Source organism: Coregonus lavaretus (genome assembly GCF_964263955.1).
Source record: "Coregonus lavaretus genome assembly, contig: SUPER_35_unloc_3, whole genome shotgun sequence".
NCBI classification, from domain to species: domain Eukaryota; kingdom Metazoa; phylum Chordata; class Actinopteri; order Salmoniformes; family Salmonidae; genus Coregonus; species Coregonus lavaretus.
The window spans coordinates 812957-838335 of record NW_028167179.1 but is presented as its reverse complement, the minus strand read 5'-3'; the positions used below and the strand labels follow the sequence as shown (position 1 = coordinate 838335).

Below are 25379 nucleotides of genomic sequence, written 5' to 3'. Positions count from 1 at the left end.
GGGGACATATTTGCATATGTTGTGAAGGCTGGCTGAATTCTGGCAAAGAGTATGTAGTTTTATCGCAGCATGTCTACAGATTATCTTTTCTACCTGTTTTTATCATAAGAAACTGTGTAACCTAGCATTTATAGCGGCTAAGAAATGCCTTGCCATTAATTGGAAGGTTGATTATCCTCCCACAATGTCACAATGATGGCAGAAATGTCAAGTTATATATCACTAGATTTGATTTATTACACGTTTCAAGGTATACTGTGCAAATTTCATAAGGTCTGGATGCCTTATATGGAATACTGTACGACAAAAGGAGTCTGTATTGAAAACATGCCCACGTCAAGGGAGATACCTATTTAGGCAATCCCTAGCTGCTGGGCTGCTCAGTCCTGGCCCTGGGGGTCTGCCTCACTGTTGGTTGTCACTCTGGCCTTGGCCTAACACACCTGAAACCAATAATGAATCTTTCACTAAGATCCTAAAGCTGAGTGGGGTGTGTTGGGTTGTGGACCCCTAGGGGCAGGACAGGGGGCGATCCAGCTATATTGTGTGCAAGTAAAAAGAGCTCTACAGTACTATTATGCCTATGATATGAATTACAGTCCATAATTATTTGGACAGGGAAGCATTTTTTTTGGGGCTCTATACTCCAAAGGTTTGGATTTTAAATCAAACAATCACTATGAAGTTAAAGTGCTGACTGTCAGCTTTAATTTGAGGGTATTTTCATCAATATCGGGTGAACCGTTTAGAAATTACAGCACTTTTTGTACATAGTCCCCCCATTTTAGGGGAGCAAAAGTATTGGGACAAATGCACTTATTAAAGTTGTAAAAGGTTAAGTATTTGGTCCCACATTTATAGCACGCAATGACTACATCAAGCTTGTGACTATACTTATTTGTTGGATGCATTTGCTGTTTGTTTTGGTTGTGTTTCAGATACTTTTTTGCCCAATAGAAATGAATGGTAAATAATGTATTGTGTCATTTTGGAGTCACTTTTATTGTAAATAATAATAGAATATGTTTCTAAACACTTCTACATTAATGTGGATGCTACCATGATTACGGATAATTCCGAATGAACTGTGAATAATGATGAGTGAGAAAGTCACACCCACAAATATCATACCCCCAAGACATACTAACCTCTCACCATTACACTAACAGGGGAGGTTAGCTAGCATTTTTTTTTTTTGGGGGGGGGGGGGGGGGGGTGGTGTCTGATATTTGTGCGTCTATAACTTTCTCACTCATCATCATTATTCACGATTCATTCAGAATTATCCGTAATCATGGTAGCATCCACATTAATGTAGAAGTGTTAAGAAACATATATTCTTATTTACAGTAAGTGACCCCAAAAGGGTCATATTAAATTGTATAGAAATGCAGGAAATGAGCTTTAGATGCCCCAAAAAATGGCTAAGATGGTTGACCTTACTGAGGTGATGTAGATGGAATAAAGTCACTATATTGTATTCTATTTGATTCTACTCTGTTCTTGCTAACACACTTATTTCTAAACAAATCTGCTCTCAGCTTAAAATATACAGATAGTACTGTATTTCAATGAACAGCGCACATACCATTTTTTATTTAGCCACACCCTATGAGCTATGACGCCACCCAATGACATCCTTTCTCTTCAATGTAAACGGAAATGAAAAGTGACCAAGAACAATTTCAACGTTAGCATTTTTATTGTTGTTATTTAGACATGTATTCAACCCCTTGAACTCAAACTATGACTCATTTAACTGCGCAGCATCACATACTTACCCCAGGTAGTGTTTAATTCGCGTTGGAGACAGGACTTGGTTGATAGATGTTATCTAGGTAACGTTAGCTACCTAGCTGCTAACAATGGCTAACTGTATGGTTTTTCACACTCAAATAGCCTCCATTATGGAGGTGCTAGCGAATGCAGCCGTAGCTGACATATGTAAACTCGTAGACGACGACTATGCAGTGTTTCGTTTGGAAATTTCTCAAAGCCAAAAAGAAAACAGGGCATTGCGGAGGAAATTACAGCTACTCGAACTGAAGGTGGCACGGGAGCGCGTCCTCGCAAGTCGACCCAGTAGTGTCAAGATCCTCGACCGCTACAGAGGAATGGCAAGAGGTACATTTAGCAGAAGGCCAAGGCTGCACGGCCTGTCGCTGTTCATATATAGCTCAGTGCCTGTCGCCTGTGTTCAGATGTGTTACCCAGAATTGGGTCATGGTCAGTTTTTGGATAATATGCAATAATTCCCCTGATTACTTAGCTGTCTTGCACAAATACACTATTATATTCTAACCATATTCTTGATTTACTGCATTTCCTATTATGTACTCAATAAAAACAATGTGATGCATGGAACATAATCAATCCATCTATAAATAGTATATCAATAAGTTATGCAAATTGTTACCTTACATCCTTGCAAATTCTAGACATTGTCAAAACTGTCAATAATGTACAATATAGCATTTACCATTGACAGTACCTAACCTTACCACCTCTTTTACCCCAATCACTCTCTCAGGTGAAGGACATCTCACTGGAGGCCACAGGAGCTTTGTGAAGACAGCGGGACACAATACATGGAGAGATGACCAACCAATCACTGTTGATGAGGGGAGTGGAACCTCAACCCAGCACGTTATTGTGATAGAGGTTAGGGTAATAGTGTTGCATTAAAGTTACAGTACATCAAATGTGACCAGTTTATTTCAGAAAGGCTCCCCTCAGCTATTAATTTGCTTACATCCTAATTGATCTGCCATAGGGGAGCTTGTGAGACTTCCCTACAACAATGTTATCCGATGCTTGTGTCAGTCTGCAGATGCAGAGGCTGCAGGTCCTGGGGTCAAGCAGGACAGGTCTGAAGGAGAGGAGGACCCAAGGCAAAGCAGAGACATCCAGACTGGAGTGGTTGGAGCGCCCTATAAAGCCATGGAGGACCCCACCACCGCTGCGCCCCAGCCCAGGACCCGATGCAGCATCACGGAGGTCAGTGGAAGGCCCGACGCCATCCTCAAGTCAGAGACAGACACTGAGACTTTAACTGTTACACACAGGCTCTTACACACAGGATCTGACCACAGATCAGACCCAGAGAGACTGGGGCTGGGGCCACTGGGCTGTCCTCCTGCTCCAGGCTCAGAGTATTTACCGGTATTTCACAAGAGCCAGAGGATGGTTCATTCCCATGGGGATGGCTATGGTGACGCGTTAGACACTGGCAGTGATGATCCGTCTTGTTCTTACACTACAGAGATGAACCCTGGCAGCATGCACTTGGGTTTAGAGACACAGACTGATCTGTCTAGAGGGGACTGGAACCAGTACAGTAGTAGTCTATACTCTGAAGGGTGCCTAGATAAGAAAGGGGAGATTATAGTTGTAGATGATGTGACTGTGAAAGTGGAGGGCGATGTGACTGTGAAAGTGGAGGGCGACGCTCCTCTGACATGGAATGCAGACGAGACTCACTTAGGAGAAGGACACTCTCAGGGCAACACCAGTGACTTTTTAGACTACAGGGAAAGCATAGAGACAAATCGAAATGTCGTGACCCACTCCCCTTTGCACGCGTTCAGGGATCGCGACCCAGTGTCCACATCGATGGCACCTTCCGATTCCCAAGGCCGCGTCCTTTTCAATCAGGTATTGAACTCAAACGACAGGGCTAGAGCCCAGGCTCAGGGAGGGGGAGCAACATCAGGCGGTAGTAAAGAAAAACGGTTCTTCTGCACGTTCTGTAACAAAGGCTTCAGCTGCCCCCAAAAGGTGGAGATCCACCAGAGGGTCCACACAGGGGAGAAACCCTTCAGCTGTACCCAGTGTCATATGCGCTTCGCCCAGGCTCGTGACCTGAAGAGGCACCAGAGGGTCCACACAGGGGTGAAACCCTACAGCTGCCCCCAGTGTGAGAAGCGGTTCTCCCGCCAGGATCATCTGAAGATGCACCTGAAGGTCCACACAGGAGAGAGGCCGTTCGCCTGTACTCACTGCGGGAAGAGGTTCTCAGAGAGGAGATACCTCAGGATACACCAGCAGAAAAACCATTCCACTCTATAACATAGAAATTAACCATTCCACTGGATAGCTTAGAACAAACCTTGCATTAAAGACAAATATGAATTTTATTAGTTTGCAGCAGAAAAGATCCACAGATGCATTTGGAATAACGAGAGTTAAGCCCAGTTCAGATACAACAGCCGACATGAGACGAGATAAAACTAGCTAGTTTTAGAATGTTATACAACAGCTGACCAAAGACAAGGCATTCAGATCAAGAAGATGAGAAGTGCAGTTGAGACTGTTTCCACGGTAACGGTGCCACTTTACAATGACATGATGAAACAAAGTTGGCACTTGTAGCAAGTGAGCGGCATGAAATACATGCACCAGAAACAGGGTACACTTTGGGCCCAATCCCAATTTAGGAATTTTGCCTTTCCTACGAACTTGTCAGTATTTGGTATTCAGACTTACCTTATTCAGTCGCGTAATGCACTCTGCAGGCGTGGCTACCTTGCGCGCTCTGAATACATTCATCTTACATTAACATTTTTAGTCATTTAGCAGACACTCTTATCCATTTTCATAATTTTTCTTACTGGTACCCCGTGGGTATCGAACCCACAACCCTGGCGTTGCAAGTGCCATGCTCTACCAACTGAGCCACACAGGACCTTTTTCCGCCTAAGCCATCCCTTTAAATATGGTGTACCTTTTGAATTAGAATTTTGTCGACAGGCTCAATAGAATACATTGAGAGAACGGGGTCAGAATATAGGGATCATTGAAAGAAAGCCATCTATGCATATTCATCAGAAACTCCATTTAAATATATGCATACTCGTCTCTGTTTTAGCACCAACTGGTAGATTTAAAAATACTCTGATCTTGTAGAATATTTAGGCACATTTTTGGGTTAGGACAGTATGTATGAATAAAAATAAACGGTTTGGACAGCCTTTATGCACAAAATATATTGATGAATAAAAAATGGTGGTTTGATTCATCCTGAAAGTTTTCATATTCAAGTTCAATCTATAAAATATAGGAAGGTGGGAAAAAAGTGTACAAGAGGGATTGAACAATAATCCTGTAAATTTACCCTAATTCTCACTAATCATGGAACTGTATGACAACAGTCCAGTCGTCGTGAACCGTGCTCCAGATTTAAATAAATAGGAATTTGTAAATAAGAATTTGTTCTTTACTGACTTGCCTAGTTAAATAAAGGTTAAATAAATAAAAAATATTAAACTGCTACGTGTGGTCTGAGTTCCATAATGATTCAAATAGGCTACATGTCCCAAATTATTGCACAACATTAGCCTATTATGAGCCGCTAATGCTAGCGACCCTCACAAACAATTTACAAGGATGTTACAGAGGACAGAATGGTAAACGGAATGAAATGATGCAAAAATAAATGTATGTGGGTATTACTGACGGTGATCCCGATAGTGGCTGATATTTAACATGATACAAATTGTAAAATAAAACAGAGAAAAGCCCGGGCATATCATCTAAACATTCTAAAGCGCATGCATCTACTCGGCAGGTTCAGCCCTACAGAAGCCTATAGTTTGGGTCTCCAAATTTCATCCACGCAAATTATGAGGGCACACAATTAAAATTCTGAATAACGGTAGCACTATTTATATCTTATTTCACTGTGGAAAAGGGGCTGAAATACATGTTATGATTTTTAATTTGCTTCCATATGGCTGGTTTCACATTAGTCTCCAGGGATCATAAGGAAAAATAATCTAAAACAATTTCTATGTGTATTTACAATCCCCTTCAAACGGATTACTAATTTACCTAGCTCTTATCAATAGCGCTTATCAATTTATAAATTGCAGTGCATGGAGAATGCTGTTATTTCTATCAGAAAAAAAGAAAGTCCATGCTTTTTCCACTTGGAATATGGCAGGTTCACTCGACCTTATTCATTGTTTCCTCCCGCGTAAAGTGGTGGAATTAAGTGAAGTTCAGAATACGGCCTATCTGGACACAGCTCCGCCACAACTTCATTTATTCGAGCTCCACAAACAAATAGTGGGTGAATAGCATGCTATTCTCATGCTTAAGTTCAAGGTCAGAATACGCATTAGTTCCATTTACGCGTGCTTAAATTGGGTCGGAATCAGGGCCAAAGTGACTTGTAAGATAAATATCAACAAGATAGGCTAGCTATGTGCAGCAAAATAGCTAGCTAGCTCTCTGCTTGGCTAGCTCCTTAAAACCGTCACGTCTCATATTATGTATGTGAACTGGCCTTAAGAGATTTCAGTGTTGAATATTCCTGGGTGGAATATTGCATCCAGACTTTGTGGGATATACAGTCGCTAGTGAAAGTCTACACACCCCTTGCACAGTCTTCACATTTTGCTGCCTTCAAATTAAATCTAAAAAGGGATTAAATGAGTTTCTTTCCTACCCATCTACACAACCTACTCCACATTTTCAAAGTGAAAGAACAATTATAGAACATTTTCCAAATGTATAACAAATAAAATAACGACCATGTCTTGATTGTGTATGTCTTCACACCCCAGAGTTAATACTTGGTGGAAGCACCTTTGGCAGCCAGTACAGCTGTGAATCATTTGGAATAAGATTCTACCAACTTTGTACAACTTTTAGGACAACATAAATTATATCCATTGTTTTTATCAAAATTTCTCAAGCTCACTAAATTTGGTTGGGAATCATTGATGGCGAGCAATATTCAAACCTTGTCTCTGCTTTTCAAGCAAATTAGGTCAGGACTGAGACTGGACCACTCAGCAATACTCAACACCTCTTGGAAAGCTATTCTGGTGTGTCTTTGGCATTAAATGTGTGTAATAGTACTGCTGAACAATAAAACATTATCCCAGGGTTAGGTTTTCAGAAGACTGAAGGGGGATTTCCTCTAACTTTTTACCTGGGCTTTGCTCCTTTCATATTTATTTTGATCCTGACAAAGTCCACAATCCCTGCCGGTGACAAGCATACCCATAACATAATGCTGCCACACTATGTTCTATAATCTTTCTTTCACTTTGAAAATGTGGAGTAGGTTGTGTAGATCGGTAGGAAAAACGTTCAATTTAATAATTGTATTTATTTAATTTTAAGGCAGAAAAATGTATAAACTGTGCAAGAGGTGTGTAGACGTTCACTAGGCACTTTATAAGGCATATATAAGTGCCTTGCAAAAGTATTCATCCCCCTTGGCAATTTTCCTATTTTGTTGCATTACAACCTGTAATTTAAATTGATTTTTAATTGGATTTCATGTAATGGACATACACAAAATAGTCCAAATTGGTGAAGTGAAATGAAAAAAATAACTTCTTTCAAAAAATTCGAAAAAATTAATAACGGAAAACTGGTGCGTGCATATGTATTCACCCCCTTTGCTATGAAGCCCCTAAATAAGATCTGGTGCAACCAATTACCTTCTAAAGTCACATAATTAGTTAGATTGCACACAGGTGGACTTTATTTAAGTGTCACATGATCTGTCACATGATCTCAGTATATATACACCTGTTCTGAAAGGCCCCAGAGTCTGCAACACCACTAAGCAAGGGGCACCACCAAGCAAGCGGCACCATGAAGACCAAGGAGCTCTCCAAACAGGTCAGGGACAAAGTTGTGGAGAAGTACAGATCAGGGTTGGGATATAAAAAAATATCTGAAACTTTGAACATCCCACGGAGCACCATTAAATCCATTATAAAAAAATTGAAAGAATATGGCACCACAACAAACCTGCCAAGAGAGGGCCGCCCACCAAAACTCACGGACCGGTCAAGGAGGGCATTAATCAGAGAGGCAACAAAGAGACCAAAGATAACCCTGAAGGAGCTGCAAAGCTCCACAGCGGAGATTGGAGTGTCTGTCTATAGGACCACTTTAAGCCGTACACTCCACAGAGCTGGGCTTTACGGAAGAGTGGCCAGAAAAAAGCCATTGCTTAAAGAAAAAAATAAGCAAACACATTTGGTGTTCGCCAAAAGCCATGTGGGAGACTCCCCAAACATATGGAAGAAGGTACTCTGGTCAGATGAGACTAAAATTGAGCTTTTTGGCCATCAAGGAAAACGCTATGTCTGGCGCAAACCCAACACCCCGAGAACACCCTCCCCACAGTGAAGCATGGTGGTGACAGCATCATGCTGTGGGGATGTTTTTCATCAGCAGGGACTGGGAAACTGGTCAGAATTGAAGGAATGATGGATGGCACTAAATACAGGGAAATTCTTGAGGGAAACCTGTTTGTCTTCCAGAGATTTGAGACTTGGACGAAGGTTCACCTTCCAGCAGGACAATGACCCTAAGCATACTGCTAAAGCAACACTTGAGTGGATTAAGGGGAAACATTTAAATGTATTAGAATGGCCTAGTTAAAGCCCAGACCTCAATCCAATTGAGAATCTGTGGTATGACTTAAAGATTGCTGTACACCAGCGGAACCCATCCAACTTGAAGGAGCTGGAGCAGTTTTGCCTTGAAGAATGGGAAAAAATCCCAGTGGCTAGATGTGCCAAGCATATAGAGACATACCCCAAGAGACTTGCAGCTGTAATTGCTGCAAAAGGTGGCTCTACAAAGTATTGAATTTGTTTTCTGTGTTTTTTGTCTTATTCCTTGTTTGTTTCACAAGAAAAAATATTTTGCTTCTTCAAAGTGGTAGGCATGTTGTGGAAATCAAATGATACAAACTCCCCAAAAATCAATTTTAATTCCAGGTTGTAAGGCAACAAAATAGGAAAAATGCCAAGTGGGGTGAATACTTTCGCAAGCCACTGTAAGCCTAAAAATACTGTTACATATTGTGTTTGTACTGTGTAGGCTATATGATGTTCACTAATGCCTTTTTTATTACTTCCATTCAACGACTAAATTTTTTTCCCAAGACACTTTTAATGAGGAAATTAATGCAGTTTATCAAGTTCATGCAGATTTTTTGTATGTGTGGTTTTCATATGGTGTATTTTACAGATGCAATATGCAGAAATCATTCTGCCATTTCCTGGTTGCTAAAATTCGAATAGTTTGCCTAATTTCAATTTGTGACAAAACAAGCAGTCATTGTGTAGAGAATCATTGTACCATCTAAACTGCTGTGAAATATATTTTCCATAACCAAAAATATAGTATTTTCAGCTGTTTTTAAGCTGGTGTACAAAACCGAAAGTAAAAGACTCAAAAATGAAACTTAAGAAGGGGAACCATAGAAATAGTGCACATAGAACAGATCTACCACTTCTTAGACTTTAGACAGATCTATAACTCACATGTCTATGTGAAGTTGGTCAGATCGCCCAAAAGTTACATATTGCAGCATTAAAACTTGTTTATGTTTAATAAAAACAAAATGGGACTTTTTATTCTAAGACTTTCATTGAGACTTTCTTTAGTACACATCACATCTGATCTCACCCTATTCTGCATACACACAACAGCGCTTTATAACCATTAGACTTACAAAATATACCTACACAAACCCACACACTAACAAACACCTACTGTACACCTCAAAACATATAAACGCAACATGTAAAGTGTTGGTCCCATGTTTCATGAGCTGAAAAATAAAATCCCAGAAATGTTCCATATGCACAATTTTGTTTACATCCCTGTTAGTGAGCATTTAATCTTTGCGAAGATAATCCATCCACCTGACAGGTGTGGCATATCAAGAAGCTGATTAAAACAGCATGATCATTACACAGGTGCACCTTGTGCTGGGGGAAATAAAAGGCCACTCTAAAATGTGCAGTTGTGTCACACAACACAATGCCACAGATGTCTCAAGTTTTGAGGGAGCGTGCAATTGGCATGCGCTAAGGAGTATTTCTGTCTGTAATAAAGCCCTTTTGTGGGGAAAAAGTCATTCTGATTGGCTGGGCCTGGCTGCCAAGTGGCCCTCCCATGGCTGCACCCAATCAACAGCCTGATCAACTCTATGTGAAGGAGATGTGTCGCGCTGCATGAGTAAAATGGTGGTCACACCAGATACTGGCTGGTTTTCTGATCCACACCCCTACCTTTTTTTAAAGGTATCTGTGACCAACAGAAGCATATCTGTATTCCCAGTCATTTAAAATCCATAGATTAGGGCCTAATTAATTTATTTCAGTTGACAGATTTCCTTATATGAACTGTAACTCTGTAAAATCTTTGAAAATGTTGCATGCGTTTTATATTTTTGTCCAGTATAGCTTAGTTCGGTTTGGCTGATGACGACTTTTGACTTATCATAGGCAACTCATATTTACCCACAACATCATATTTATGTCCACCATGATGGGTTTAACAACATTGAAGTAATTCTGTAACTACAGTATAGGACTCAAACAAAGTGGGGATGGGTAAACACGTACCTGAGGGGAAAAAAGTATTTGATCCCCTGCTGATTTTGTACGTTTGCCCACTGACAAAGAAAAGATCAGTCTGTAATTTTAATGGTAGGTTTATTTGAACAGTGAGAGACAGAATAACAACAAAAAAATCCAGAAAAACGCATGTCAAAAATGTTATAAATTGATTTGCATTTTAATGAGGGAAATAAGTATTTGACCCCTCTGCAAAACATGACTTAGTACTTGGTGGCAAAACCCTCGTTGGCAATCACAGAGGTCAGACGTTTCTTGTAGTTGGCCACCAGGTTTGCACACATCTCAGGAGGGATTTTGTCCCACTCCTCTTTGCAGATCTTCTCCAAGTCATTAATGTTTCGAGGCTGACGTTTGGCAACTCGAACCTTCAGCTCCCTCCACAGATTGTCTATGGGATTAAGGTCTGGAGACTGGCTAGGCCACTCCAGGACCTTAATGTTCTTCTTCTTGAGCCACTCCTTTGTTGACTTGGCCGTGTGTTTTGGGTCATTGTCATGCTGGAATACCCATCCACGACCCATTTTCAATGCCCTGGCTGAGGGAAGGAGGTTCTCACCCAAGATTTGACGGTACATGGCCCCGTCCATCGTCCCTTTGATGCAGTGAAGTTGTCCCCTTAGCAGAAAAACAGCCCCAAAGCATAATGTTTCAACCAAACACGGCGAGTTGAGTTGATGCCAAAGAGCTCCATTTTGGTCTCATCTGACCACAACACTTTCAACCAGTTCTCCTCTGAATCATTCAGATGTTCATTGGCAAACTTCAGACGGCCCTGTATATGTGCTTTCGTGAGCAGGGGGACCTTGCGGGCGCTGCAGGATTTCAGTCCTTCACGGCGTAGTGTGTTACCAATTGTTTTCTTGGTGACTATGGTCCCAAATGCCTTGAGATCATTGACAAGATCCTCCCGTGTAGTTCTGGGCTGATTCCTCACCGGTCTCATCATCATTGCAACTCCACGAGGTGAGATCTTTCATGGAACTCCAGGCCGAGGGAGATTGACAGTTATTTTGTGTTTCTTCCATTTGCGAATAATTGCACCAACTGTTGTCACCTTCTCACCAAGCTGCTTGGCGATGGTCTTGTAGCCCATTCCAGCCTTGTGTAGGTCTACAATCTTGTCCCTGACATCCTTGGAGAGCTCTTTGGTCTTGGCCATGGTGGAGAGTTTGGAATCTGATTGATTGATTGCTTCTGTGGACAGGTGTCTTTTATACAGGTAACAAACTGAGATTAGGAGCACTCCCTTTAAGAGTGTGCTCCTAATCTCAGCTCGTTACCTGTATAAAAGACAACTGGGAGCCAGAAATCTTTCTGATTGAGAGGAGGTCAAATACTTATTTCCCTTATTAAAATGCAAATCAATTTATAACATTTTTGACATGCGTTTTTCTGGATTTTGTTGTTGTTATTCTGTCTCTCACTGTTCAAATAAACCTACCATTAAAATTATAGACTGATCATTTCTTTGTCAGTGGGCAAATGTACAAAATCAGCAGGTGATCAAATACTTTTTTCCCTCACTGTATGTCTGTGTAATCTGTATCACCTGTCTCTTCCAGGAGGAGGAGGATCCAGAGGTGCTGCTGGTGAAGGAGGAGGGGTTTGAAGAGGGTCTGGGGAACCCTAAGGGGGCCATGGTCATGGAGGACAACCAGACTACACCTCCTCCTGAACCCACAGAGGAACCAGCTGAGCAGCACAGGACCACACACAGTCTCACTGAGGTGAGCCCACTGTGAACTACTATCTGAATGGGATTAGGTCAGGGCCCGTATCTACAAAGCCTCTCAGAGCAGGAAAGCTGATCGAGGATCAGTTTTTCCTTTTAGATCATAGTGAATGACTATGCAGACAGGTGGGGACCTGATCCTCGATCAGCACTTCTACTCTGAGACTCTTTGTGGATACGGGCCCAGGTCTTGATTAATTTTGTGTGGAACCATGCCTTTAAACCATTAAATAGTGTCAAGTAATCAAATCAACTAAGGTTTGCATAGTACTCATAGCAATCCCTCATTGCCCAATCACAACATGCTCCATAGCAGGGTGCTCATATCAGATTTCTTGATCCAACATCTTCTCACTCTGTATCTCTTACAGTCAGTAGACATGGAGGATGGGAAGCCTGATCTGCTGCTGGTCAAAGAGGAGACAATAGAAGACGGACCAGAGAGCATTGACCTGCTGAGTGGACTAAATATGGGGGAGCAAGGTAAGGGAGAAATACATATAGCCTATTTTCTTCATTCAATACAACTTTACATATACAAACACACATTATAATGTATGAACTTGACCAGGTAATTGACAAAAGAAAACTTGATATGTAGAGTTCTCTTCCATGTTTGTAAAGTCTATTTTCTAACCTCTTCTTGTAGGTGGTTGGCTGGAGGCTAACAGAGGAGACTGGGCGACCATCTTGGATTCCCAGACCCAGATGGGTGCAGCCAAGGGCCTAAGGGACAACATCACTGAGCAGGCCAGGACCAGAGGCGATATAATGGAGGTCAGTGGATGGGACAGCGTCCTCAACTCTGGGCTGGGGAACAACACTGTTAACCACAACCAGAAACAGACAATCGAACCCAAAACAACATCTGAACACGGTGTCCATGACAACAGACTGGCTACGACCAGGGCGAGGCATAGCTTTGGTCTGCGGGGACGGGAAGGTGTCGGTATGCGGCGGGAGAGAACACACACAGACTCGGCTAGCGATGATCCGTCCTGCTCCTATAGTTGTGATTCAGAGAGATTGATGGCACCTCAGGTGAACCCCCTAACAGATGCTGCTTTCAGCCTGCCTTCTATAGGATCTATCAACTGGAACATGGACCCTGCGACAACACAGACACTCCCTGGCCTTCGACCTCCTCACACTCTCCTAATGTTAAACCAGACCTCAGACAATGCCAGTGCCTCAACACTAAATGGCTACACAAGCCCATTGACAAATGACAGTAGTAGAGACGGAATCAGTAAAGTTGGCAGCGCAATAGAGAAGCGCTTCACGTGTTCGTTCTGTGGGAAAGCCTTCAGTTTCCCCCAACAGGTGGAGATCCACCAGAGGATGCACACGGGGGAGAAACCGTATGGCTGCCACCTGTGCCGGGCCACTTTCTCCCAATCGTCCAGCCTGAATAGGCACCAAAGAGTCCACACAGGGGAGAAACCCTTCAGCTGTACCCAGTGTAACATGCGTTTTGCCCATGCTGGCAACCTGAAGAGACACCAGAGGGTCCACACAGGGGAGAAATAATACAGCTGACCCCAGTGTGAGAAGAGATTCTCCTGCCAGCACCAGCTGAAGATGCACCTGAAGGTCCACACGGGAGAGAGGCTGTTCGCCTGTACACACTGCGGGAAGAGGTTCTCAGAGAGGAGCTACCTCAGGATACACCAGCAGAAAAACCATTCCACTCAATAACATAGAAAGTAACCATTCCACTCAATAGCTTCTGACGTTTAGATCAAACCCTGTATTAAAGACAAACATGAATTGTTGTCAGCAGAAAATATATTTTAGATTTTACCTTTATTTAAACAGGGAGTCACCATTGAGAAACTGAATGGAGCTAAGCAAAATCCTAGAGGAAAGCCTGGTTCAGTCTGCTTTCCACCAGACACTGCGAGATGAATTCACCTTTTAGCAGGACAGTAACCTAAAACACAAGGCCAAATCTACACTGGAGTTGCTTATCAGGAAGACAATTAATTTTCCTGAGTGGCCGAGTTACAGTTTTGACTTACATCTACTTGAGAATCTATGGCCAGACCTGAAAATGGTTGTTTTGCATTGATCAACAAGCAATTTGCCAGAGCTTGATGAAGTTTAAAAAGAATAATGGGCAAATGTTGAACAATCCAGGTGTGGAAAGCTCTTTGAGACTTACCCAGGAAGACTCACAGCTGTAATCGCTGCCAAAGGTGCTTCTACAAAGTATTGGCACGGGTGTGAATACTTGTGTAAATGAGAGATTTCTGTATTTCATTTTCAATAAAATAAAATAAAAACATGTTTTCACTTTGTCATTATGGGGTATTGTGTGTAGATGGGTGAGGAAAAATTTAATCAATTTTGAATTCAGGCTGTAACACAACAAAATGTGGAATAAGTCAAGGGGTATGAATACTTTCTGAAGGCACTGTAGACTTATCCAATGAGAGGGGACTGGAACCAGTACAGTAGTACTGTATACTCTGAAGGGTGCCTAGATAAGAAGGGGAGGGTCGTAGATGAGGTGACTGTGAAAGTGGAGGGCGATACTGTTCTGACATGGAATTCAGACGAGACTCACTGACGACAAGGACACTTGCAGGGCAACACCAGTGACTTCTTAAACTACAGGGAAGCTTAGAGACATCCAAATGTCGCAACCCAATCCCCTTTACACTGCTCTTTCCATGGCGTAGACTGACCAGGTGAGTCCAGGTGAAAGTTATGATCCCTTATTGATGTCACTTGCTAAGTCCACTTCAATCAGTGTAGATGAAGGGGAGGAGATGGGTTAAATAAGGGTAAAAGGGAGGGGTGCAACTCAATATTAGAAATGGTTCCTAATGTTTGGTATACTCTGTGTGTGTATATACAGTGCATTCTGAAGGTATTCAGACCCCTTGACATTTTTTTACGTTACAGCCTTTTTCTAAAATTGATTAAATTATTTTTTTCCCTCACCCCATAATGACAAAGCAGGTTTTTAGAAATGTTTGCAAATGTATCAAATTTGAAAAACTGAAATATTACATTTATATAAGTATTCAGACCCTTTACTCATTACTTTGTTGAAGCACCGATTACAGCCTCGAGTCTTCTTTTGTAGGACGCAACAAGCTTGGCACACCTGTATTTGGGAAGTTTCTCCTATTCTTCTCTGCAGATCCTCTCAAGCTCTGTCAGGTTGGATGGGGAGCGTCGCTGCACAGCTATTTTCAGGTCTCTCCAGAGATGTTAGATCGGGTTCAAGTCCGGGCTCCGGCTGGGCCACTCAAGGACATTCAGAGACTTGTCCCGAAGCCACTCCTGCATTGTCTTGGCTGTGTGCTTAGGGTCGTTGTCCTGTTGGAAGGAGAACCTTCGCCCCAGTCTGAGGTCCTGAGCGTCTGGAGCAGGTTTTCATCAAGGATCTCTCTGTACTTTGCTCCGTTCATATTTCCCTTGATCCTGACTAGTCTCCCAGTCCCTGCCGCTGAAAAACATCTCCACAGCATGATGCTGCCACCAACATGCTTCACCGTAGGGATCGTGCCAGGTTTCCTCCAGATGTGACGCTTGGCATTCAGGCCAAAGAGTTCAATCTTGGTTTCATCAGACCAGAGTATCTTGTTTCTCATGATCCTTTAGGTGCCTTTTGGCAAACTCCAAGCGGGCTGTCATGTGCCTTTTCCTGAGGCATGGCTTCCGTCTGTCCACTCTACCATAAAGGCCTGATTGGTGGATTGTTGTCCGTCTTGAAGGTTCTCCCATCTCCACAATTCCTTCGACCTCGTGGCTTGGTTTTTGCTCTGACATGCACTGTCAACTGTGGGACCTTATATAGACAGGTGTGTGCCTTTCCAAATCATGTCCAATCATTTGAATTTACCACAGTTGTAGAAACATCTCAAGGATGATCAATGGAAACAGGATGCACTTGAACTCAATTTCGAGTCTCATAGCAAAGGGTCTGAATACTTATAAAATATAAATAAGGTATTTCTGTTTTTTTAATTTGCAAAAGATTCTAACAACCTGTTTTCGGTTTGTCAGTATCGGGTATTGTGTGTAGCTTGATGAGGGGAAAAAATGATGTAATCCATTTTTGAATAAGGCTGTAACGTAACAAAATGTGGAAAAAGGGAAAGGGTCTGAAGCACTGTGTGTATACAGTGGGGGGAAAAAGTATTTAGTCAGCCACCAATTGTGCAAGTTCTCCCACTTAAAAAGATGAGAGAGGCCTGTAATTTTCATCATAGGTACACGTCAACTGTGACAGACAAATTGAGATGTTCTTTTCCAGAAAATCACATTGTAGGATTTTTAATGAATTTATTTGCATATTATGGTGGAAAATAAGTATTTGGTCAATAACAAAAGTTTCTCAATACTTTGTTATATACCCTTTGTTGGCAATGAGACAGGTCAAACGTTTTCTGTATAAATTCTTCACAAGGTTTTCACACACTGTTGCTGGTATTTTGGCCCATTCCTCCATGCAGATATCCTCTAGAGCAGTGATGTTTTGGGGCTGTCGCTGGGCAACACGGACATTCAACTCCCTCCAAAGATTTTCTATGGGGTTGAGATCTGGAGACTGGCTAGGCCACTCCAGGACCTTGAAATGCTTCTTACGAAGCCACTCCTTCGTTGCCCAGGCGGTGTGTTTGGGATCATTGTCATGCTGAAAGACCCAGCCACGTTTAATCTTCAATGCCCTTGCTGATGGAAGGAGGTTTTCACTCAAAATCTCACGATACATGGCCCCATTCATTCTTTCCTTTACACGGATCAGTCGTCCTGATCCCTTTGCAGAAAAACAGCCCCAAAGCATGATGTTTCCACCCCCATGCTTCACAGTAGGTATGGTGTTATTTGGATGCAACTCAGCATTCTTTGTCCTCCAAACACGATGAGTTGAGTTTTTACCAAAAAGTTCTATTTTGGTTTCATCTGACCATACGACATTCTCCCAATCCTCTTCTGGATCATCCAAATGCACTCTAGCAAACTTCAGACGGGCCTGGACATGTACTGGCTTAAGCAGGGGGACAGGTCTGGCACTGCAGGATTTGAGTCCCTGGCGGCGTAGTGTGTTACTGATGGTAGGCTTTGTTACTTTGGTCCCAGCTCTCTGCAGGTCATTCACTAGGTCCCCCCGTGTGGTTCTGGGATTTTTGCTCACCGTTCTTGTGATCATTTTGACCCCACGGGGTGAGATCTTGCGTGGAGCCCCAGATCGAGGGAGATTATCAGTGGTCTTGTATGTCTTCCATTTCCTAATAATTGCTCCCACAGTTGATTTCTTCAAACCAAGCTGCTTACCTATTGCAGATTCAGTCTTCCCAGCCTGGTGCAGGTCTACAATTTTGTTTCTGGTGTCCTTTGACAGCTCTTTGGTCTTGGCCATAGTGGAGTTTGGAGTGTGACTGTTTGAGGGTGTGGACAGGTGTCTTTTATACTGATAACAAGTTCAAACAGGTGCCATTAATACAGGTAACGAGTGGAGGACAGAGGAGCCTCTTAAAGAAGAAGTTACAGGTCTGTGAGAGCCAGAAATCTTGCTTGTTTGTAGGTGACCAAATACTTATTTTCCACCATAATTTGCAAATAAATTCATTAAAAATCCTATAATGTGATTTTCTGGATTTTTTTCTCTCAATTTGTCTGTCATAGTTGACGTGTACCTATGATGAAAATTACAGGCCTCTCACATCTTTTTAAGTGGGAGAACTTGCACAATTGGTGTCTGACTAAATACTTTTTTTCCCCCACTGTGTATATATATATTATTAAAGTGACCAGTGTTCAATGATTATGTACATAGGGCAGCAGTCGATGGTGCAGGATAGAGTACCAGGTGGTTGCCAGGTGGAACAATAACTAAGGTTCAGGGCAGGGTCCCAGGCGAAGGCCGGCTTGTGGTGACTATTTAATAGTCTGATGGAGATAGAAGCTGTTTTTCAGTCTCTCTGTCCCAGCTTTGATGGACCTGTACTGTCTCTGCCGTCTAGATGGTAGTGGGATGAACAGGCCTGTCTCCTCACCTTCATCTACACTGATTTAAGTGGATTTAACAAGTGACATATAATATAGATAATATAATAATATGCCATTTAGCAGACGCTTTTATCCAAAGCGACTTACAGTCATGCGTGCATACATTTTCTTTTTGTGTATGGGTGGTCCCGGGGATCGAACCCACTACCTTGGCGTTACAAGCGCCGTGCTCTACCAGCTGAGCTACAGAGGACCACAATAAGGGATCATATACTGAACTAAAATATAAACGCAACATGCAACAATTTCAAAGATTTTACTGAGTTACAGTTCATATAAGGAAATCAGTCAATTGAAATCAATTCATTAGGTCCTAATCTATGTATTTCACATGACTGGGAATACAGATATGCTGTTGGTCACAGATACCTTTAAAAAAAGGTAGGGGTGTGGATCAGAAAACCAGTCAGTATCTGGTGTGACCACCATTTGCCTCATGCAGCGCGACACATCTCCTTCACATAGAGTTGATCAGGCTGTTGATTGTGGCCTGTGGAATGTTGTCCCACTCCTCTTCAATGGCTGTGCAAAGTTGCTGGATATTGGCGGGAACTGGAACACGCGGTCGTACACATCGATCTAGAGCATCCCAAACATGCTCAATGGTGTCTGGTGAGTATGCAGGTCATGGAAGAACTGGGACATTTTCAGCTTCCAGGAATTGTGTACAGATCCTTGCGACATGGGGCCGTGCATTATCATGCTGAAACATGAGGTGATGGTGACGGATGAATGGCACGACAATGGGCCTCAGGATCTCGTCACGGTATCTCTGTGCATTCAAATTGCCATCAATAAAATGCAATTGTGTTTATTATCCGTAGCTTATACCTGACTATACCATAACCCCTGCGCCACCATGGGGCATTCTGTTCACAATGTTGACGTCAGCAAACCACTCGCCCACACGACGATGTCTGCCATCTGCCCGGTACAGTTGAAACCGGAATTCATCCGTGAAGAGCACACTTCTCCAGCGTGCCGGTGAGCATTTGCCCACTGAAGTCGGTTACGACGACGATAAGTCGGTTTTCGATCCTGGTAAGGATGACGAGCATGCAGATGAGCTTCCCTGAGACAGTTTCTGACAGTTGGTGGTTTCTGACAGTTTGTGCAGAAATTGTTCAGTTGAGCAAACCCCCAGTTTCATCAGCTGTCTGGGTGGCTAGTCTCAGACGATCCCGCAGGTGAAGAAGCCGGATGTGGAGGTCCTTGGCTGGCGTTACACTTATGTGCTCTTTCGGATTTTCTCTATTTTAGCATATCTTTGATACTGAATGTCATCAGATCTTCAACCAAAACCTAATATTAGAACCTGAGTTTACAAATAACAAAACAAATATGCTTATTTTATTTATTTAATTAACACATTTATGCAACACCCGATTCCCCTGTGTGGAAAAAGTAATTGCCCCCTTACATTCAATAACTGGTTGTGCCACCTTTAGCTGCAATAACTGCAACCAAATGCTTCCTGTAGTTGTTGATCAGTCTCTCACATCGCTGTGGAGGAACTTTCGCCCACTCTTGCATGCAGAACTGCTTTAACTCAGCAACATGTATGGGTTTTCAAACATGAACTGCTCGTTTCAAGTCCGGCCACAACATCTCAATTGGGAATAGGTCTGGATTAGGCCATTCCAAAACTCCAGATTCTTTAGCCATTTTCATGTAGACTTGATTGTGTGTTTTGGATCATTGTCTTGCTGCATGACCCAGCTGTGCTTCAGCTTCAGCTCACAGACGGATGGCCTGACATTCTCCTGTAGAATTCTCTGATACAGAGCAGAATTCATGGTTCCTTCTATTAAGGCAAGTCGTCCAGGTACAGAGGCAGCAAAGCATCCCCAAACCATCACACTATATTCCGGACTCTGACATTACACGTTTTGATATTTCGTAATTTTTTAAAGAAAACAAATGTGTTGTGTTTATACATGTTGTGTTTATATTTTTGTTCAGTATATATATACAGTGGTGTGAAAAAGTGTTTGCCCCCTTCCTGATTTCTTATTTGTTTGCATGTTTGTCACACTTAAATGTTTCAGATCAAACAAATTTAAATATTAGTCAAAGATAACACAAGTAAACACAAAATGCAGTTTTGAAATGAAGGTTGTTATTATTAAGGGAAAACAAAAATCCAAACCCACATGGCCCTGTGTGAAAAAGTGATTGCCCCCTATAACCTAATAACTGGTTGGGCCACCCTTAGCAGCAAAAACTGCAATCAAGCGTTTGCGATAACTTGCAATGAGTCTTTTACAGCGCTGTGGAGGAATTTTGGGCCACTCATCTTTGCAGAATTGTTGTAATTCAGCCACATTGGAGGATTTTCGAGCATGAACTGCCTTTTTAAGGTCATGCCACAACATCTCAATAGGATTCAGGTCAGGACTTTGACTAGGCCACTCCAAAGTCTTCATTTTGTTTTTCTTCAGCCATTCAGAGGTGGACTTGCTGGTGTGTTTTGGATCATTGTCCTGCTGCAGAACCCAAGTTCGCTTCAGCTTGAGGTCACGAACAGATGGCCGGACATTCTCCTTCAGGATTTTTTGGTAGACAGCAGAATTCATGGTTCCATTTATCACAGCAAGTCTTCCAGGTCCTGAAGCAGCAAAACAGGCCCAGACCATCACACTACCACCACCATATTTTACTGTTGGTATGATGTTCTTTTTCTGAAATGCGGTGTTACTTTTACGCCAGATGTAATGGGACACACACCTTCCAAAAAGTTCAACTTTTGTCTCATCAGTCCACAGAGTATTTTCCCAAAGGTCTTGGGGATCATCAAGATGTTTTCTGCCAAAAATTAGACGAGCCTTAATGTTCTTTTTGCGCAGCAGTGGTTTTCGTCTTGGAACTCTGCCATGCAGGCCATTTTTGCCCAGTCTCTTTCTTATGGTGGAGTCATGAACACTGACCTTAACTGAGGCAAGTGAGGCCTGCAGCTCTTTGGATGTTGTTATGGGGTCTTTTGTGACCTCTTGGATGAGTCGTCGCTGCGCTCTTGGGGTAAATTTGGTCGGCCGGCCACTCCTGGGAAGGTTCACCACTGTTCCATGTTTTCGCCATTTGTGGATAATGGCTCTCACTGTGGTTCGCTGGAGTCCCAAAGCTTTAGAAATGGCTTTATAACCTTTTCCAGACTGATGGATCTCAATTACTTTCTTTCTCATTTGTTCCTGAATTTCTTTGGATCTCGGCATGATGTCTAGCTTTTGAGGATATTTTGGTCTACTTCACTTTGTCAGGCAGGTCCTATTTAAGTGATTCCTTGATTGAGAACAGGTGTGGCAGTAATCAGGCCTGGGTGTGGCTAGAGGAATTGAACTCAGGTGTGATAAACCACAGTTGAGTTGTGTTATAACAGGGGGGGCAAACACTTTTTCACACAGGGCCATGTAGGTTTGGATTTTGTTTTCCCTTAATAATAACAACCTTCATTTCAAAACTGCGTTTTGTGTTTACTTCTGTTATCTTTTACTAATATTTAAATTTGTTTGATGATCTGAAACATTTAAGTGTGACAAACATGCAAACAAATAACAAATCAGGAAGGGGGCAAACACTTTTTCACACCACTGTATTTATATTCCGGACTCTGACATTACGTATTCTGATCCTTCTTAATTATTTATATATATATATATATATATTATTCTGTGTATTGTTTTTTTTATTGTTAGGTACTGTTGGAGCTAGAAACATAAGCATTTTGCTGCACCTGCGATAACATCTGCAAAATATGTGTACGCGACCAATAAAATGAGATTTTATTTTTGATTTGTCTGAAGTGTCAAGTAATCAAATCAACTAACGTTTGCATAGTACTCTTAGCAATCTTTCATTGCCAAATCAGAAGATGCTCCATAGCAGGTTTCTTGATCCAACATCCTCTCACTCTGTATCTCTTACAGTCAGTAGACATGGAGGATGGGAAGCCTGATCTGCTGCTGGTCAAAGAGGAGACAGTAGAGGACGGACCAGAGAGCATTGATCTGCTGAGTGGAGTAAAGATGGGGGAGCAAGGTAAGCGAGAAATACATATAGCCTACATACAGTAATAGATCTTCAATGGGAATAGTGATGCACCTGGCTATAATTTTTTCTTCATTCATAAAATTAAACAACTTATGTTTACATACAAAAACACACACACAAACAAACATTATAATGTAATAACTTCACCAGGTAATTTACAAAATACTCCATATGAAGAGTTGTCTCTGCCATGTTTGTAAAGTTTATTTTGTAACCTCTTCCTGAAGGTGGTTGGCTGGAAGCTAACAGAGGAGACTGGGCGGCCATCTTGGATTCCCAGACCCAGACTGGTGCAACCAAGGGCCCAGGGGACAACATTACTGAGCAGGCCAGGACCAAAGGCGACATAGTGGAGGTCAGTGGATGGGACAGCGTCCTCAACTCTGGACTGGGGAACAACACTGTTGACCACTACCAGAAACAGACAGTGGAACACAAAACAACATCTGAACTTTGTCTCCATGACAACAGACTGGCTGAGACCAGGGCGAGACTTAGATTTGGTCTGCGGGGATGGGGAGGTGTCCGTATGCAGCTGGAGAGAACAGACACAGACTTGACTAGCGATGCTCCGTCCTGCTCCTATAGTTGTGATTCAGAGAGACTGATGGGGCCTCAGGTTAACCCCATAACAAGTGCTGCCTTCAGCCTGCCTTCTATAGGATCTATCAATTGGAACATGGACCCTGTGACAACACAGACACTCCCTGGCCTTCGTCCTCCTCACAATCTCCTTATGTTAAACCAGACCTCAAACAATGCCAGTTCCTCAACACTAAATGGCTACACAAGCCCATTGACAAATGACAGTAGTAGTAATGCTATCAGTAGATCCGGTGGCAAAGAGAAGCGCTTCCCGTGTTCGTTCTGTGGGAAAGCCTTCAGTTTCCCCAAACAGGTGGAGATCCACCAGAGGATGCACACGGGGGAGAAGCGGTTCGGCTGCCACCTGTGTCGGGCCAGTTTCTCCCACTCGTCCAAGCTGAAGAGGCACCAGAGGGTCCACACAGGGGAGAAACCCTACAGCTGCCCCCAGTGTGAGAAGAGGTTCTCACACCAGCACCACCTGAAGAGACACCTGAAGGTTCACACGAGAGAGAGGCCGTTTGCCTGTACGCACTGAAAATTCAGAAAATGCACACAGGCCGTGTATAGTAAGTAACATGTAATGTAGAACTAGTTAGATAGTTTGTAGTTAATTATTTTGATTTAGGATGTATAGGGAACTGGATGAGGTGAACTGAGGAAAGAATGAGTATGATGAGGAGTAGATTATATGGTGATGGTGTCTGTAAAAATGCTTTGTCCCTTTAGGTTGATAATGTTTTATAGTGAGATAATGACAGTGCCTTAATTCATGTTTACTTGACATGAAATAGTGAAGCTGTGTGTAATGTAATGTTCAACCTTTTCCAAAGTATTCTAAAATTAATGTTATCAAAGCGAGGGTACCAGAATTACAGAAAAGGTAGTGTTACCACACTGTGAAAATGTGTTGTATTGTTTTGTGCAATAAAAGCACTGTACTTCAGAGTTATGTGAGTGTATGAACATTTTGTTGAAATTAAATACAGAATTGACTCTGTGCTGACTGACTTTTTTGTTGTTGTATCATTTCAAGGACTGAGTTTTCCTTATTACAGTTGAACCAAAACAGTATACTTAATTATTGAATCAAGACAAAAAAAATATATAATAACAATAATTCCAATGGCTCCATAATGTACATTAGGTACAGTACTTGAATCACAGTGTTAGATTGGCTTGAATCACAGCGTTAGATTGGCTTGACTGTGGTTAAAATGTTATAATATCATGTTTCTGTGTGTACAGCGTTGCTTATATCAACATTTATATTCTCTTCTGTACACTTTGTGTTTACAGTCCATGAGGACCTGCTGATATCCGGTGTTGCTGGCGGGAGAGACTGGACCTCTGAAGCGGCTGGTCACAAACCCTGGCCCCGGATCAGAACCATGGATAAGGAGCCATCGCTCTTCCTTCCCGAGTTGGAACCGAGACCGAACCATGAGGGACAGAGACTCCACCACACAGAACACAACCAGTGGACAGGTGGACTGAACAACTTCAGTCCTGGTGGTCATCAGAGAGACAGAGACTCCAGTCAGGGATCCAGTCTGCAGCCCAGACACTTCTCTTCACAGTCTCAGTGCAGGGATGAAGCAGGGCCTGGGGCTGATAGAGATAGACCCTCCTGTTCCTATGATACAAACACCACAGTATCCATGATGAACAGAGCAGGTCACCCTGGGCTTCAGCCTTCACAGAGAGTGGTGGGAGACCCCCCTGGTGGTAGTCTTTCAGGATCTCGTCTAATGCCTGGTAAATGGGTTCATAGAAGTTCTGGACCTGGGTCTAGACTTCCTCAGTTACCTCATGGTTACCCCACCAATACAGACAGGGTCAGGATGGGCGTTCACCACAAGGTACCTAGCCTATAACACAGCACACAATGCCAACAACACCCAAACAATGGCTAGAGGTCAAGAAGGGAGCTCAAAGACTAACCACCTGAGGGTGGTGGCTCCTGCTTCTACCGCCTCTGGTGTTAGGATGGATGCAGACAAGCCATAATCGCAGTTTTGGATTTGTGAATGTACTCTTTTTTATTTGGGTGGATTAAGTTAGTTTTCACTATCACATATGGATTTTCTTTTTAACTTGTTTTTTCAACCTGTCCAGTTGGTGGCGGCAATTCACCTTTTTGGGTTGTAGTCTGCCATTAACCCACAGAAGAACAAACAAGTGAAGAGAGCCGGGAGGTATCTTTACTTTTTCCACCACTGCATATTTTAAAGAACAGCGCGAATACCCTTTTAATTTAGCCACACCCTTTGAGCTATGACGCCAACCAATAACAACTTATCTTCAGTGTAAACGGAAGTAAACAATGACCGGTCAATGAGGGGAGAAGGACCGTGAGATGGAGGAAGCAGAAGTGTCGTTTGAAGCTGAGAGCTGAAAGCGTGTCGAGTACAGTTAGCGAGAAAGATGAGTGGACAACAGGGAAGTCCAAGAATGGCTAAAATTGTTGTGGAAAATGAGTCTGATGAATCGTTGCTTGTTGGAGTATGTTTTTTGGATAAGGATGTTTATTTGGGAAACCCTTTTGAAGTCACGAGGATGGTGAAAGCGGTATTGGGAAAAGT

The 25379-nt window shown here is 42.6% G+C and overlaps 1 protein-coding gene across 2 annotated transcripts; it reads left to right on the top strand.

Moving 5' to 3' along the window:
• Window positions 1–1649: 1649 nt before the first annotated feature.
• On the top strand, window positions 1650–23805 carry LOC311110311 (uncharacterized protein). 2 transcript variants are annotated; one of them, XM_084188848.1, is made up of 8 exons: window positions 1650–2124; window positions 2531–2661; window positions 2824–2997; window positions 11966–12130; window positions 12507–12618; window positions 12785–12912; window positions 22086–22197; window positions 22437–23805. In XM_084188848.1, the coding sequence occupies exons 1-8, from the start codon at window positions 1866–1868 to the stop codon at window positions 23330–23332; spliced, it is 1977 nt and encodes a 658-aa protein (XP_084044974.1). In that variant the 5' UTR covers window positions 1650–1865; the 3' UTR covers window positions 23333–23805. The 2 variants fall into 2 exon arrangements, with proteins under 2 accessions (XP_084044974.1, XP_084044973.1); XM_084188847.1 differs by having other exon boundaries at window positions 1650–2226.
• Window positions 23806–25379: the final 1574 nt, after the last annotated feature.

Excerpts from the sequence above, each read along its gene's own strand:
- LOC311110311 (XM_084188847.1), top strand. The coding sequence starts at position 1,866 with ATGGCTAACTGTATGGTTTTTCACACTCAAATAGCCTCCATTATGGAG. Across the intron at positions 2,227-2,530 it reads TTACCCAGAATTGGGTCATG|GTGAAGGACATCTCACTGGA; the intron begins GTCAGTTTTTGG and ends TCACTCTCTCAG. Across the intron at positions 12,131-12,506 it reads CCACACACAGTCTCACTGAG|TCAGTAGACATGGAGGATGG; the intron begins GTGAGCCCACTG and ends TATCTCTTACAG.